General features: G+C 38.5%; 2 protein-coding genes across 5 annotated transcripts in view; both read right to left on the bottom strand.

Moving 5' to 3' along the window:
* MICU3 (Mitochondrial calcium uptake 3) overlaps positions 1-6,397 on the bottom strand; it is a 39,951-nt gene extending 33,554 nt beyond the window's left edge. For 2 of the 3 annotated variants that reach the window (XM_066728418.1, XM_066728417.1), the window contains exon 1: positions 6,145-6,397. In XM_066728418.1, the coding sequence (XP_066584515.1) occupies positions 6,145-6,354 (210 nt within the window). In that variant the 5' untranslated portion in view covers positions 6,355-6,397. The remainder of the gene's footprint in view (positions 1-6,144) is intronic. The other variant, XM_066728419.1, reaches the window with a different exon arrangement.
* Positions 6,398-11,883: 5,486 nt separating this feature from the next.
* The window catches only part of bnl (branchless), a 53,559-nt gene continuing 48,059 nt past the window's right edge, over positions 11,884-17,383 (bottom strand). Inside the window, exons 3-4 of one of the 2 annotated variants that reach the window (XM_066728416.1) lie at positions 16,191-16,770; positions 15,472-16,086 (exon numbers count right to left, since the gene is read on the bottom strand). In XM_066728416.1, the coding sequence (XP_066584513.1) occupies positions 15,590-16,086; positions 16,191-16,770 (1,077 nt within the window). In that variant the 3' untranslated portion in view covers positions 15,472-15,589. Of the gene's footprint in view, positions 16,771-17,383 lie in introns of both variants that reach the window. The other variant, XM_066728415.1, reaches the window with a different exon arrangement.

Genomic DNA, 17,383 nt, shown 5'->3' on the forward strand with positions numbered 1-17,383 from the left:
CGAACGATCGACAAAGATCAATCGACTTGCATGCTTTCTCTCTTACGCTATCCCTTTTCTTCTCACCAACCGCGATTCAATTCTATTATAGCTTTTACACCGAGCTGTATTAGTCTCTCATTTCCTAAAAGATTTTTCTTCTTTGGTTTAAATGTATAGTAAAACTGTATTTAAAAGAGTAAAATTTGTGTAAGATCATATGGACGGTATTTTCAAGTTTTGGAAACACTGTGTTACGTAGATTTTTTCATAGTACTCTTAGATATGAATTTAAGACGATTTTGCTCATGATATAAATCAAGCTTAACAATGTATGATTAAAATGTCGCAAGAAAGGGTTGTAATTCATTGATCTGCTGCTCCTTTCAGTGTGTAATTCGTTATAATAATTGTAATTTTTATTGTTTTATATAGTTGTACTTGCAGCATTTGCAACTTAATGCTGTTCGTAAAGTATATTAATACTTAAAATAATATTATTTTAATCAACTTAATTTTTTTCTTTAGAAAACATTTCACTTTTTCTATATTTTTGAATTAAATTGTGCTGGATTCAGCTATTATTCAGTTATTACAAAAATCACTCGTTATATCAGTGCTTCTTTCATTTTTTCTCCTAGATTTTTCTCGATCAATTGAAAAAGATAATTTTATTCCATGCGCAAGACTTTCTCCAAGGTTGAAGAAATCACGAAAATCTACTTGAGCGCGATGCACGAAACGAGATTCAAAGGGATCCTAAAGATCCGAAGGTTCGAAGCTGCAGAATCAGTGGCCTCGAGGTTTAGATACGATAATTTGGTTAGGTACTGCTTCTTCCTGCAAATCTTCCTGCCATACCCGATGATCGCACCATTCCAGCTTTGTAAATCAAATTTTTCGTTAACAATTATACTAATAAATAATTCAAGTGATAACAAAGAATTTATAGACACATTTCTATAGTTTTTTTTTCGTATATATAATAAAAGACTTTATTCAGAGACATACCATATAGCATGTAATTTGAGAAAATCTTGTAAAAACCTAAAACGAGTCAGGTTATAGCGATCATTACGAGCTCGGGTTTTGGGAGAGAATCGAAGATTCGGTAAGAGAAGATATCTGGGTCGTATCTGAGGATCGAACAATGGTCCGTCGGCTTTTAAGGGAGGAAAAACAAGGCAAGGATTCGGCGGGACATTCTTTAAACCGAGCCGTTCGGTATTTTGGAAAAAAGGCCATCGTGGAAAAGGTTGGGAACTTATTGCGATCGCGATAAGTCGAAGAGCGCGTTGGGGGAAATAGGTCCAGTGCCGAGGAAAACTCGTAAACTTGTGTTTCCTTGTGTATTTATCGTTAAATCCCTTCGGTGAGTATGCGGTGGCATATAAAACACGCGTGATATATACGGTGGATATCCGATCTTGTTGGGTGGTTCATGCCAATTCCTGTCTCTCGGCTGACCTTTTTTTCTTTCATTGTTTTTCCCATCTCTTCCCTCCTCATCCTCCTCATTATACACATCTTGCAGAGAGCATTCCCAGAATCCAGGGAATCCTTCAAGCGCCAGCCACTAATTTACCAAGCCCTTTCGAAGACTTTACACTTTGCCACGAGGAGACGTACATAAATTTATCCGGATAAAATGCTGGTCTGATAAAATCGATTCGTCTTCTTCTTTTCTCGGAGTTGCTTCGTAAAACTACATCTTACACGAGGCTTTTCCACGGAGTCTCGACTGCAGTGCCCCGGTAGTTTTAGGTAGGCTGACACAAGCCGTTAAAGAAGCTTGGGTGATTCTAAATTTGCTTTGGACCACTACGTGATCCTCCGCACATACGCTTCTTAGGCTCTTATACAGTTACGTCAGCCATTACTTAGCAGACGGGGCTCTTAACCCTTGACAAAACATTTATTGTCCCAATTCATATATTTTCCAATTGATTTACGTGTCGAGAATTAAAAACCATTTTATCACGTATAAAATATTTTTCCGCGTGATGGTTTTCACTTTAATGTGGAATTGAGAAATTTTAGTTGTAATTGTCTAATAGAGACAAGTTATGGTAATAAAAATGTTGATTGGAGGAATGGTTAATGGGTCGTTAAAAAGTATATCAAGATTTATGTTGTAACTTTAGATTCATTGCTTTCAGATATTCTTGCAATAAATTTTAGTACGGTCTATTTCTCCAAAGAAAAACTATTTTCCTCTTTGGATCGTGAAGACAGAATGGTGGCAGGACTATCGTAAATCCTACAGATGTATATCAAAGAAGCCTTAAACTCAATTGGATTACCAGTGATTATAAAATTGACTAGAGTAACGACTTATGCTAAGTTTGTTTTGCATTATCTTTTTTCAACACTGGTTAATCCATAAAGCTGAGCTTGATCGTTAACAAAACTCATGGATTGTAAATAGGTACATTAATATGTGTGGTGCTTCATGCGTAATCTCCGCAAGCAAATGTTGTACGGTGTAACATTCGAATGATTTATACGTCAGGTCGATTAATAATAAGCTGCGGATCTCAAATTATAAAAATTTTTTCAATCGTAGAACAACTCGTTTTTCGCATCATTCTCCATCGCTCTTTTATAATTTATTCACAAATGCAGAACTGGTAAGGATTTCAAGAATCTCCAGTTTTCTCTCACAGGGTCCGTAGTCTGAGGGTACACCTTTCGTGTGTACACCTGTCTTTAATTTACGCGAGTCTCTCTTTCCCTCGGTCAGAAAATATATTTTGCCTCTGAGTTTTGCGAGTTTCATCTTTTTCCTCGTTTTCATCTTGACCTTGTCAGTCCTGATGTTAGTACCGCAGGTATGTCGACTTGCAGCAACTACAAGAACCAAGTCAAGATTGCAAGATCAAGACCAATTTTGCCCATCGCTAATTGTAAACAAGTCTGCTCATTCTGCCCGCTTGTTACAAGACAGCATTAGCAGTGAAAAATGATAACAATTTTAACTGGGTGTTCGGTTGGCTCGAATGACGTATAAACGAGAGAATTCTACGAAATAGATACATACAAGGTCATATATTCAAAACTATTTAACCTTGAATAAATGGAGAACAGTAATAAACAGAATTTCCCACAAAAATACTGTTATTTTGGTTCTGAGATGATAATAAAGTAACCGTATTGAAAAGATTGTAGATTGTTCCTAAAAATGATATATATCGCTTTGAGTTTATTAAAGACAATCCCTTATTTTTTTTTGCATATTCTTGTAGCTCATCTCAAGAGCCTTCCAAAACATGATATAATTTATTTTCTCATCCAGCTGTTTCTGATAAATCTTAATTTAAAATTATATATAGGTGTGGGTGTGGTTCAAGTAGTATGAGCAGCTTCTGTATAAAAAAACAATAGTTCACCCTCTTAAAATTTAAAATTTGCGCGTGCGCAGAAAAATCATCTGCGCTCAAAAATCAGTATATATACATCCAGTATAAGACGTAGATTCGATGGAGCAGTTTGCAGACCTTCCGTGCGTAAAGGATAATAACTGCTGCGAGGTAGACACCATCACCACTGCCAGCAGTCCAGAAAGCACCACCTGTTGACTAGGGAAAGTGGCTTCGAGTTTTTTCGATCAGGAAACAGTGGCGATACGCGCATTTCCTGCGGTAATCTATGAGTCAGCTGATGAAGAAGAGACCAACTCGTTTATCTTCGCATTAGAGAGTGTACCGCGTCTGCGTGTGGTCCCTCGGATAGACGCTAGTATTTCATAGTCTTATTGATAAAACTTCTTCATGAATGCACGAACACATACACACACACGCGTGAATACATGTACATATACCAATATTCTCCCTCCGATATCGAGCCAGTGTATATAAGACATTGTTGCTGAGTGTACAGCAGTAACTACTTCAGGCCCTCGTCATTATTGTCAAAAATAGGATTTATGATCAAGCTGAACATCCCGTTTTCGAAATACGTATCGCTAGATAAAAGGAAATTATTTCGAAAGAAGAATGGGGTATACAGTAGAGGGAAATATATTTAATTTACTCATAAATTAATCACATAATAGATATTGCTCAATTCAGTCACAAATCTTTCATGGAATTGTAAATGATACGATGAAGTTGCTACAGTGCATACAGCGATGCTCCTCCGATCTTTGTTCTCGGTTCTTATAACCTCAAAGTTATTGTATTTACTTTACGAGCACAATTAAGTTCTTTTACCAGTTGAACGGAGGGGCAATCAAACTGGCTATTTTAATTGAAATTAATTCCAATCGCCAAATACGTTTGCCAGGGGTAAGTTTTTACCTGGAACCATTTGATTTATCGTTAGACGGTAAAGCGGTTCGCTTTCGCGGGACAAACGAACAAACCAGAAATGAAGTTGAGCAATAGAATTCAAAGAATGCGATGTAAACACATTGAACCCGAGATACTGAATGGTGAAAAAAATAGGCGGAGTAACTATCGGGCGTTAATGGCGTCACACACCTTAAGACAGGTTAGAGAGCAGCTTGAAGAATTCTTTAATTGCATTTCTTCTAGACAGGTGGCCTTCGCCAAAGCGCGGCTTGATAATAGTTTGGACGGCGTAGCAGCTCTTCGTTTCTTTTTCAGCAACGAGACTTTAATTACGCGCTATACTGCATCTCTGCTTCACCTTGAAGAGTATTAGAAACAACAGTTTTAGGTTAAGTGCTGCCATTACACTTTTCAGTGGTTCCGTTCCCGGCCAACTCGTTCTTTCCTGCTGCACTGAGAAGAATGCTTTCAGGACTAAGAGTGTTGCCCGAAAAGAGTTCAATGGTAATGTCACGCTATTTTAATCATAACGGTCTCAACAGACTTCGGTCCGAGCTTCTTCGGTATATCGTGAGTGACAAAAATTGTTTTCTCTCCCGTATATGACGACAGACCCGGACAGTCGTATAATTTTCAGGCCCAAAGAGACCCGATCGTTTGCCCCAATTCACTGTTTAATGCACGCTACGACATATTTTCCGAGTCGCTATTCACGCGTCGATTATATTCTTAAGCTCGTTGTGTATCTACATAATTTTATTTATCGTCTTGAATCATCAGTAATTAACCAGATACACGCTCCCGGCCCTTTCAGCGGTAAGAATTTGAATTTTAAAATGTATTGGCATGTCTGATATCGATCGAAAATATTTATCGCTTTCCTTTCATCTCGATACACTTTGTAGCTAGGTAGATATTAGTCCTATACGAATCTAACTTTCTAATATACTTACTGTATTATTTTATACGGGTGTTTTTTTAGGAAGGAAAATATAGACAAATATATACAGGGTGGTTACTTTCTCATAGAGCACCAAATAACTTAAAGACATGTTTTAGTCGGCTTTTAGTCAATTTGATAACTAAAAAATGTCTATAGGACAACTTTTAGTCAAGTGTGCTGTATGGATTATTTGTCATTTTCAGGCATGACTTTTTTCTTGGTGAAAAAATCTTCTGCTATTTAGATCATTTTCATTCAGATTGTATTAGATTTCTTATTTTATTCTCGTGAGGCTGCATATTTTGATGTATCAATGAGATTGATTGATTAAATTGGTTAAGTTAGCATCACCATATTTTAATATTATTCTGTAAACAGCTTCAGGGAATGTACACATGTACATACGAGAAGAATGTTATAATACCTATATACAATATATAGAATAACTTCCTTTAAAGTTGACGCATTCATTTAACTATGCAGGGACTGAATGGATTAATTCGTCCTCCAAAAGTGTGACTATAAAAATTAATTTAACCTGGTAACTGTAAGAAACATCAGCTCTCACGTAGATACTCTTTTAAATCTAACTAAAAAAGACTTTTAAAATAGCCTCATCGATAATATATAAATTTTTTATAATTAAAGCAGATAAATGAATTGTCACGTTCACGATCCAATGCGAATTAAACTATACACTCAATATATGTATAATTTTAAGCTGAAGAAACCGTAGATCGTAAGAAACAAGAGAGAGAGAGAGAGAAGGATATTGGTACCACGGAATGACTGATACACATTTAAGAATGACGATGAGAGTTTGGTAACATTGAGGGAGCTGCGGTCAGTGTTACCAACGAGGTTATCTCGTGAACGTTTGTTAGTGGCGAGAGCTTTGAAGTATTGCTGATGGTGACTGTACTCACGTACCTTCCGAGCTTTCAAGGCATGCACGACATTGGAGTGGTTGTACCTTTGCACGAGGAAATAAGCGATAGAACCACCAAATAACAAAACTACACCGGTTTTTACGCTACCAAACGTTTTATCGCGACGTAGAGAGCTGTAGGATCGCGTGACATTGCGAAAATTTCGCGAAAACGGAGACACTAGTCTTGACAGACACAGTAGGGTCGCCATTTTGATTGGACCGAGCGCCACGCGCCACGCGCAGTCTTCCCTTCTCCTCCTCTATCCCGTGTGCCCCGTCTGTTTATTCTCGACCATTTCTCCATCCTCCATTCTCCCTCCTCGTTCTTTCTCGCTTGATCTTTCTCTCCCTCTTTCCCTACCCTATTTCTACTGCTCTGCGACTACTACCTCGTTCATCCTGCGCATGTGCCATCTACATATGATTATGTCGTTCATCGGTACCAAACTTTTCTATCCTTCTTTACTCGATACGTTTATACAGCAATAAAATTAATTTAACATAATATGAAATGTTTGTTTTTTAAATTATTTTTATTATTATTATATAATATATTTACAAACAGAATCTTTTTGTAAATAAAATTAAATAATCTAAATGTAAAATGATGATTGTTTTTTTGTGCTGATCCAACTCTGGACGCTTCGAAGTGAAATTTGGGTATAAATAGACGAAATCACACTCGTACAATGATCTCGTTTGTGTGAATACATTTCGATAACCTGTGTCACGTGCTTTTGTATCATTCTCTCAATGAAATATTCTCAAGCGTTTCATCTGTGTGATATAAATAAAATTATCATACGATGTCAGTGTAAAAGTTTTTGTGAAAACAAATCGATACTTTTTAGGTATATTTTTATGCGAATGTGATGATTTTCTGGTGTATATAAGCTCCATAAATCTATTAATATTGGACCATACCAAAAGGGTCACTGACGAAAATTTAAACTGATAAAATGGAAGCTCAGCTTTCTTATTCCAACAGTAAGTCTTATTCATCTCAATGCAAATGTGCAATGTGGCGAAATGCTTGATTTGCATAGAAGAAGAAACATTAGCATAAGTTAATGCGTTAGGCTGTTTATGCATCGGAGATTATAAGGTTGTCAGTAGACAAGTAGTAGTAATCGCTGCATAAACAGATATCGAGATAAGATATGGATGCAAAGATAACATTAGAGCAAAACAAGGGTTAAATTGTTTAATCTTTTTCAGATTTTTCAGGACCTCCTGAAAATAACTTGGAAGAATCAACTATGAATTTTTGTACAATAAAATTCCTATAAAGTAATTATATTTAATTATAATAATTATATTACCTCTCCCATCACCACCAACAAAGTAAACAACCGTTAAAAACAATAATTCACATTAATTCCATTACAAAAAATATTAAATAAAAATGTGCATTGAAGCAATCTTTATACAAAATTATTCTACAAATTAGAAAAAATATTTAATGATCGTAAATGTCAGTGAATATATAATTTTTTTTATAAGAAAAATCTCTCATAAGGATGTTTTTACAATAATTACTGTGATAATTGAACATTCGAATAAAATTGTATACAAGCACAGGCTTATTGAGACTGACAAAAATGAGTCCCTTTTTTCGATCTGAGTGGTTTTTTGCAGGTTTTATCGCGGTTTCCCACCCTTTTCACGGTAAACTGGGCTCGCTTCCCGTGAGACAAGCCCGCAGGCTACATGGTAATCGATCGTTAATTATGATCGTGCATAAACGCACAAAACGAATCGCAACCTCGCGGTTTCTCGTGCAACGACCTTGCCACCCGTTTTTCCGCAAGGTCGATACATCTGCGTTGCACCTTCCATCATATTTACACCGTGCCATTTCTCCTCTACTGCGTACATATAATACTTTTATATACATGTACCTGCACTATTACATGTTTCTCCAATCTCAACTACATTTCACGAATCTGCTCCTTTATTAGTTTTGATCGATGATCGAATCCAATGGAAAGTGTCAGATAATATATAATTATATACATATTATGTATAATTATAATTACAAGCAGCAATTTACAAAGTCTTCTCTCTAGTCGAATAAAATTTCTGCAATTCGAAATTTTATGAGATGATTTTGAGCGAGGAAGAACTGAATTAAATTGATCTTTTTGGAAAGCATTTTCTGGTGATTTAATTTTTTCTAATTATTTGTATTGATTCAGAATGGTAATATTTAACTGTTATCGCGTGCCACGAACGAGATATTTTACCGATTTCTTTCCCTATTTATTGATTAAACGGTAATTTCCTTGAATATCGAGTTTTGATTTTTAATCTGAGAAAAGTATAGGGCGATTAATTAATCTGTACAACTGTATGCGCAAAATGTAAGATAATTTATTTATGCACATCCTGCTTATCCGAGGTAAGTGACAAATCTTTTCCGATCTTCATAACGATATCGCAGTCTGTCGTAACTGCATGGACGCTCGGTTTCCACATTTTAAGTCGGTTGGTTTACAGGCGTTAATTTCTGTACACGCTTGCGATTGTATAATTAACAGATGATTAAAAGGAATTTTTCTAACCCACGAGAAGAATGTGTAATAATAAATATTTTGACAATTATTACTGTAATTTCTGGAATAAAGCGAAGTTAACAAATTGATGCTTATTAGCAACTGAATATTTTCTTTACAAAACTTCTTATTTATTACACTTCATATGTTTAATAATTTGTTTTATTTTATTATTTATATACATTCCGCATTTTCCCCATATGTGATAATGCATGTTCAGAAGGATATGATTACATAAAATATTATCAAATTAAATGGTTAATATATTTTTGTTTAAAATTATAAATATTTAAGACCCACAATATTTTGAAGTTAAGATATTTTAAAATAAACTCTTCGATTCGCAAAAAGTTGAATCGGCTAGAATAGCAAAAATATTACGATCTTATTCCTCGTCAATATCATTTACCACATTGTATATAGACATTATGAGAACTTATAATACAAAAATCTGCAGAAAAGCTGCTTGAATCGTGCCAATAAAAAAAAATCATATTTGTTGAATCAAAAGTGCTTCATTTGCAAGTTTAGTAAAAATTCCAAATAAACTTGGATGAGGCTCAGATACCTAAGCAGAGGGATTTGAGAAATAAACTATATTTTAGTTAAAAAATCGCCTCGTAAAGTTAATCCACCTCTCTCTATGCCTATACCGTTATAATTCTAGGAGAGTTAATTCGCTTGATATTTTTTAGTATTTTATTATGCTTTATTATACGAGACTAATATCCTTATAAGGCTGACCATTACGTAGTTAGAAATAGGGGAAAATTGGAAGGTGCTGCGTAAAGTTTAGAGGGAGGGGGAAGGCGTTAAAGCTACCTCGGGTTTTAAAGCTCGGTGCTCATTATGCAACGATATCCCCCCCCCCCCCCCCTCCTCACCCCTCTTATGGGACGTCGCGACGCTTTCGTGACGCGAGACGAGTCGAGTGCTCTACACTAGTCGGAGTGTGCTAAAATTATGCGTGTAATGCTGTTGTCCGCATTACAGTACGCGTGAACTCGCGGAGTATGTAGGCACATTATTATTAACGGCCGAAAACGTGAAAGCCTCAGTCTTCCTGTCCTCCTCCTCCTATAACCATGAACATCCAGAAAACCATCTTTAAGTATTTTACAACGTCCAATTCTATCTCACGGAAAATTTTCTCAACTCCGTTAAAATGAATTATGCGAAATTTTGGAGGAAATTTGATTTCGAGCGTTTGCAACGTTCCAGAAACGTTCCTGGTAGCTGGCAAACGGAACGTAAGGAATATTTTACGGTAAATCTGCTCTCCAAAGCGTTTGCGGATTCCATGGCTGCAATGGGGGGAGGTAGGGGGCTAACGGCAGAAGCTTATGGCGAATGTCGAACGTGGCGAACTGAAAGAGAAAGAGGAACGAGGAAAAAGATGCGGTGGCGAATAATTACGCGTAGACTGGGTGAATTAACGATCGACGGCCTAATCGTTCTGGCAAACGTTTACCACGATTACCGTCGTTTAATGACGTTTCAGCCAAGCTCTTTGCTCCCTTTCCACCGGCACCACTATGAGAATGCCACGCAAGAAGCCTACCTTCCCAGGAGATTTGACGCTATATCGTTTCCACGTTTTTCACGCACTCTTTCCACCAACAAATTCCATCCGAGTTTACCCATTTCGTCCTATAAATCTCTCAACGTCCTCGATAAAAATTCAATTTCCATCTGGAATTATAAACTTTGTAATAAGAGAGAGATAGTATGTTGAAGACTGTGAATAAATCAACGAATTTTTAACGTCATCATTTATCAATGCGTGCAATAATTTATCGACCTGGATCGACGGAAGTTAGATGTATATATATATATATATATATATATATATAAGGAAAGCTCGTTTCTTCCGTTGGGATTATAATTAAACCGAGCCGAGGATTCGATTAATGCATTTATTTGTTAAGCGATCTTATTGGAGCCATCCAATTTAAATCGGGATCGAGGTAATTAGGAGTAACAAGGGTTGCTAGTTTTTTTATAAAATTGTTTTAATTGTATTTATAAAATGGAATAAATGTGTGGATAATTGTAAAATTTAAGTCTGTGTAAGTGTGGTTGTGATCAGGAAGTTACTCGTACGTAATTCCCATATAGTTTCCTACATAGTCAAGTATAATCTTATTCGCTTAATGACTCCTCGTCCTTGTTATTAAATCTTTACTCGATATTTTCCCCATCCCTTGTCTTTACACTTTCAGCAAGCGTACTTCTACCACTTTGGTGTGCTAAAACTACTTCCGCTGCCTGTAGCAAATAAAGCTCAAATTCCCTGTAAATATCCCTATCATAATTAAGCTCGTTATCCAGACAGATTTTCTTATATCTCGCCTATTTATCTTACCAGGTAAATTTGTGGCTCGTTCCGAAGCCCATGTAACTCTTTACACTTCAATCACTTATCTCCTTGTCGATCCATTAATATTTCCTATGCTGTAAGACATTATTACGTCTCAACCATTACGGTTAATACGATTAATAAACGTCGATACAAGTGGAACTTGAACACTCACCTTCTTCGAGGTTACTCGTCCAAAGTGGAGATGCTGATGTTCTTGCACTGCTTCGAATAAAATTATGTTTTATTTTATTACTCCGTGTCATCATTTTTTTTTATTTGCCATTTATCGTGTAGTAGTTTTCATCTCGAATGTCAATAAGTTTTCTTTATCCGTGCTATGGTTTATGTGCTTACACCTGTTTTTAATGGTCTTTATTAACTCTCGGCTACAGCACTGTGTTTGAGTTATGATTTTATAGTGTATAGGTTAGCTTAATCTAGTAGTTTCAAATATTTATATCTCTTTGGGTAATGCATTAATTTTAAAGTCTGTAGATTAGATGGTAGGAAAAAGGAATGGATAGGTAAAAATATTCTTGTTTTACAGCTATACCTCAGGTGTTTTAAAAAGAATTTTAAAAACAATGTAAACTTTAAACTCTATAAAATACTGACTTTCATTAACCTAGTGCTGTAGCTGAGGATTAGTATGGTACAAATTGAACAATTTGTTAAATACTTATATAAATATGGATAAATACGTATTTGATATAGTATATAGCTAGGTGTAATTTAAAGAATCTTAATAATACATATTTTAGGAATAAAAAAGTAAAACAAAAAAGATTGTTATATTCAACGATAATTCGTTTATTAATTCTAAAAATTATATGGCGACGAAGATGTGGTGGGTACTTGCATTTTAAGGTAGAGAGGAGACAAAAGGGGTGAATATAGACAATTTGAAATGCATTACACAGAGTTTAACTTTACAATTAAAAGTGATTTTCTTTTAACATTTTTCTTCTATTATCCCACGTCTTTTTGCTTTTCATACACGAACGTAAACGCTTTTCTAACATTCTTACTCTCACTTTCTCTCTCTCTCTTTCTGTCTCAGTCTCACAGACTCACTCTTCACAGTCTCTCGAAGCGTTCTCTCAAACGAAGAACGGTGAGAAACTTATGTGTATAATATACTATATTCGTTTAACAATAATTAAACTTGTGGGAATGGGCTGGAAGAGGAAAATGCTTGGGGTTGCAGGAAAAGGTAGATCACAAGACGTGCTGATTTTCAGTTTTTCGTTAACAAAATATAGAAAGGAAGGAATCAACGTGGGCGCATAAAGTTGCTCGACTGTCTTCTATTCGCTGGTCGAACGCTCTATTTTCTCGTTAATTTAATACTCGTCTAAATTTATTAGTTTCAGTCTATGAGAAATTAAATAAAACGCTTTATATAGAAATGGCAGTGCTGTACTCGACCACCACAAAAGTCCTGCCAATTCTTTTCTTCGCTTTGCTTTTTTTCCTGCTATTTTCATTTTACTTCGCCACTTTCCCTCTTTTCGTCCATCTTTTGCCTGTTCGAAAACTCGGATAATACTGAACTTACGTATATATTTGGACTCGTTAATAATGACATTTAGCTCTATTATATGCATGCTATATATATTTGATCTCGAAGATAACAGATAAATCGTGCGTTGATTGTCTCGTTGCTATTTGCGAAGTTGTTTGAAATTTCGTGTGTCAAGTTCCATGGGGAGATTCGGTGGTCCGCAAGTCAAGTTTCACGCTGCGTCGAGACCTCACAGGGAGCAAATGACAGCTCGTGTGACAGCAGCAATGACAGTGAATTGGCAAGCACGCTTCGTTGCCGATTCCTCGCGTTCGATAACAGTAAATTCACTGATATTCATCGGCTGTCATCGACTCCTCCACACACAAAAACCCTTTCATCTCACCGAAACTTTCTCTTCCCCTTGATTCTTTTTCATTTCTCTCTCCAATCACTCGTTTCCTTTCTCTTACTCTCTCTCTCTCTCTTTCTCTTTCTCCTCTTTTATATTTCTTATCCTAAACAATCTCAGCTTAATTTTCAAAAGAAGTAAATTTTTCTATTAAAATCACACTTTGATTACCGTTTAGAAATTTTATTCCAAAGTAGTCTGAGGTTTGAAATTTCTCGACTATTACGTTTCAAAGTCGTTAATATTGCGAACTATTGGAAAATATGCAGGAACTGGCAAATAATGGTTCTCCACTGTCCGCCACAGCGATAATTCTCGTGCAAAGGCAATGATAGATTAGAACGATAACGAGAATAAGTATAGCAGGAATGAAGAGAGGGTGTAAAGAGGGGAAAGGTGGAGCAGGAATAAATGCATTGGGAGGGAACGCTATAACATTATCTCCGTGGTTGTGGTTTTGCGTGGAGCTTGATGCGCGACATGTTCCTAATATATATAGAGGAGTAGGATGACTTACAAACGAATATTATCGCTCGTTGGCAGTGATGCGTTTCAACTTTAGATTTGCCGGAAGTATAAGAGTGACGAGCTCCGCGAGCAAGTATCCTGCAGCGGATTGCATGATACGTGACATTCGCGTAAGATTATACACCTCTTCGATAACCTTTTTTTTCTGTTTTTCAATACATATAGTACAGAAACCCTTACGTCCTAAAGCTACTTATCGATACTTAAGGCTCTATTTACAAGAATTATTCTCACGTGGTTTCGAGGAATTCTTTCTTGCGTCGATTTGCAGGCACAACATTTGTCATCAAGGACGCACGATCGATGCGTTTTGTCGACGAACAATCAAAAGTATATATAGAGACTTATAAACAAGAAATCGAACGTTTACAATAAATAAGTCTTTAATAAATAGGCTACGAGAATAATAGTTCGATACTACGAAGATTCGTGGAAAAGCCAGGACTTCTCAACCTTCTCTCTCTCTCTCCCTTTCTCTCCCTCCCTCTCTCTCTCTCTCTCTCTCTTTCTATTTTTGGATAAGTGCATCGTGTATATCATAGCTGAATATTAATATTTCTAACTTTTAATGGAAGTAACAAGATTTTCCCTCTTTTGCATTATTGCGAATCAGTTTGATGGAAATTAACAAAAGACAACTCCATTTTGATCAAGGTAATATTTATCCCTGTGTTTCAGTTACTCTTTGCAGTGATAATAATTATATGTTTTGTGATAGTTTATAAATGATATCTGAATATTCCTTAGGAAAAATGTTTAAAACTGGAGAACAAGAATTAGGGAGTTGTAAGCTGATTTATAATTGTAGTTGAAAATTGATTCGAAGATGATAAATTGCAAATTTATAACCGATTACACAGAGATAAATTTTTATATTGTGATACATCGATGCTGGTTAGATACTGATAAGCGTTATCGAGAATCGTTTCGCACAGTAGGAACTGGAAGATTTTTACGTTGCTTTACTCATAGGCACTCGTTGCTCGCATACATACAAAGCTTATCATTTTTTCTAGCCTATCCCATCAACTCGCATATTATATAATCTGCTATTCGTTTACTTCTCCACCCCTAATCGTCCCTGCCTAAAATGATTTTCGCATTTCCTACCCTTATTGTCTCCTTTTGTTCAAAGCCCGTTATCTCTTATCGTCTTCTAACCTCTTTCACTTAATTAACAACTCTAAACTCAAATTTCATTCGCTCATTTTTCCTTTAATCTTACATTGTTCAAATCTTTGTCCAATTCAGTCATTATTCCTGATTTCTACTATACATACTAAACGTACATATAATTTACATAAAAGGATGTCAAGGACGTTGCCCGTAGACGAGTCAAAGTTCAATCCCAGCGAGATCTGGATGAAATTGATCAAGGTCATCGCTGCTCCTGGCTGTTCCTCGTTGAATCGTAGTTAGATCAGCTGTTCGCGAGAGTCCAGAGGTAGTCCTAACTGGCACGGAAGCGTAGGAACTGGAACAACTGTTTCACTTGAGCTTGGATACTCTCCAAGGAGGTCTTGTGGCCAAGGGTGCTGAATATTTACAAATGAAGTGGACGCGAGATCCTGTGCGTCAAAGTCACATGGCGAAGCGGTTAAGGGGGTACCTGGCCAAGGGGGCATCGACCCCGTAGACAGGAACGTTCCCTGTGGATCCAGGAGTCCCGTCGATCAGCTTGACAATGGTAGCCCCGATACTGTCCAATTCCACCGTGGATGAAGAGGTGGAGGAGGAATCTGACACAGTGGTACCACTGGGACCAGAGGAAGACGATGGTTCTTGCATCATAAGGTCGCACGATGGAAAACTATGTACTTCCTCCTCCAGGTTGATTTTCTCCTCGGATTCAGCCGCCTTGTCCTCCACCAGCCTCGCACTGTCCGATGACAATCGTTTCTCAAGCGTGCTCCAGCTACCTCCCAAACTGGTACCGCTACTGCTGGACGGAAACAACGGTGACCTTGAGAATTTCCTCCTGCCCTTGGGAGAACCGGTTTTGAGAGCTTTGCCAGATTTCCGTTTAACGGTGGAAGGTCTCGCGGAGGAATTTCGAGTAGAGGGGATGGATCTTGGTGAATTCTTAGCTGACAGGGGTGGAACCTTGCCACCTGGAGCGTTCGAGGCACCAGGTGGCGACGGCAGGGCCGAGGAAGAGGAGGATGTTGAGGCTGAGAGTGGAGGCTGCAGCGTCGTGGACGTCGTCATCGTCGTCGTCCCTGTCGTAGTTGCTGTCAAGGTCGTCACAGTCGTTGACGTCGTCGATGCAGACGTCCCTGAAGACGTTGACGGTGGAGTGGTTGACCTTGGTCCCTCGAGAATCAAGGTCGTCGTGGTCTCGGTTGGTCGTGGGCTCTTCGGGACTAGATTGGTCCTCGAAGCTGCCAATGGACTCGTCGACGTCATCCTCGTAGGTATTGGACTGGAGGGTGGATGGTCCCGGAGACTCGAGGTCATCGGACTGGTCAGATTCGTCGTTATAGAGGTCCTCGCTAACCTCGTACCAGTCTTCGCCATCCGAGGAGAGTCGCGGACCGGGCCCTCCTTCCTCCTCTTCGTCGTCTTCCTCATCTTCCTCTTCTTCTCTTCCGTCAAATGATTCTTTTTACTCACAATGTCTCCACCCTTGCCGTTACTATTTCTGGCTTTCGAGCTGGGGGGTGTTGTGCTTGAGGGATTCTTACCATGTATGCTCGGTCCTGCGGAGACTGCCGAGGGTGAGGAGGAAAAAGAAGAAGAGAAAGTAGTAGAAGAAGAAGTAGTAGTGGTAGAAGAAGAAGAAGAAGAAGAAGAAGAAGAAGAGGAAGGAAAAGAGCCACCCTCGCATTGCGGTCCAGGTTCTTCGCCGGGTCTGCAGCGTCGCTTGCGTTTCTTCCGTTTCTTTCGCTTCCTGCATCGAAACCGATCTCGTCCGTCGCGTTCTTGGGGTGGGGGTGGCGGTGGACAAATGGGTTCAGCGTGGTGACGATGAAGGGATCCGTGCGAGTGACTGCTGTGCCTGTGTCGAATCTCGTGTTGAGCACCTAACATTCTACGTTGAAGAGCCTCCACTCTCTCCGGGGGTGCGACCTGGGTCAGGACCCTCGCGTAGGCCGACAGCCTCCCCAGCGTGTGACCTTTGGTCTGCACCCTTCTGGGCTGACCTCGGCGGTTCAAGCCCAAATAAAGTGTCTTCTTCGAAGTGGACCATCGCACCGAACTGTACGTATTGTAATTGTGTTGCTCCAGCGTCTCGTTGAACACGCAGTCCTCCGTGTACTCGCGCTGTAACACAAAGAATAACGAGTGTTCGTCAATTTTCTTCCCTCCTCGATATTAATTTTAACGCTACGGATGTATCGCTCGGAATAAGGGTTCGCATGTGTTATAATGTCGCGTTTCCTTTGATTTGGAGGGGAAAAAATGCTTAACTGCTAATGGTCCAGCAGGTTGCTGTAATTCTTAAAGGTCGACGCTGAAACAAGAGCGGTGATTCCGGGTGATTGCGGATGTTCCGCGCCGATTTTGCCAGCGAACGAACGGAAACAGCGGTTCTCGGCGGTAATTACGGCGTTTAGTGGCTTCGGAGTGGTAAGAGAGTTTTGTGTGTGTGTGTGTGTAAGAGGGGGGTGGGGGTGAGGGAGAGAGGCTAGTGGCAAAGATCTTGCGTTACTCATCTTCGCCCGAGCACCTGCCGCCCCGTTCTGGAATCTATGCCTTCCTGTTTAACGCCTTCGGCCCGGATCTTCCTGTGCAAATGGCCTCAGCAGTCACTAAATTTCGCGTTCCACGATTACGATGGACGATAAATACGCGGAAAACATCGCTTGTCTTTCCCATATGCGATTCGTTTACATGCCTTATCTACCAGGTTTGCCTATAGAAACTTCATGCGTCG

This window comes from Prorops nasuta, unplaced genomic scaffold (genome assembly GCF_024137725.1).
Source record: "Prorops nasuta isolate Cenicafe-Biocafe unplaced genomic scaffold, Cenicafe_Pnas_1.2 PNAS00006, whole genome shotgun sequence".
NCBI classification, from domain to species: domain Eukaryota; kingdom Metazoa; phylum Arthropoda; class Insecta; order Hymenoptera; family Bethylidae; genus Prorops; species Prorops nasuta.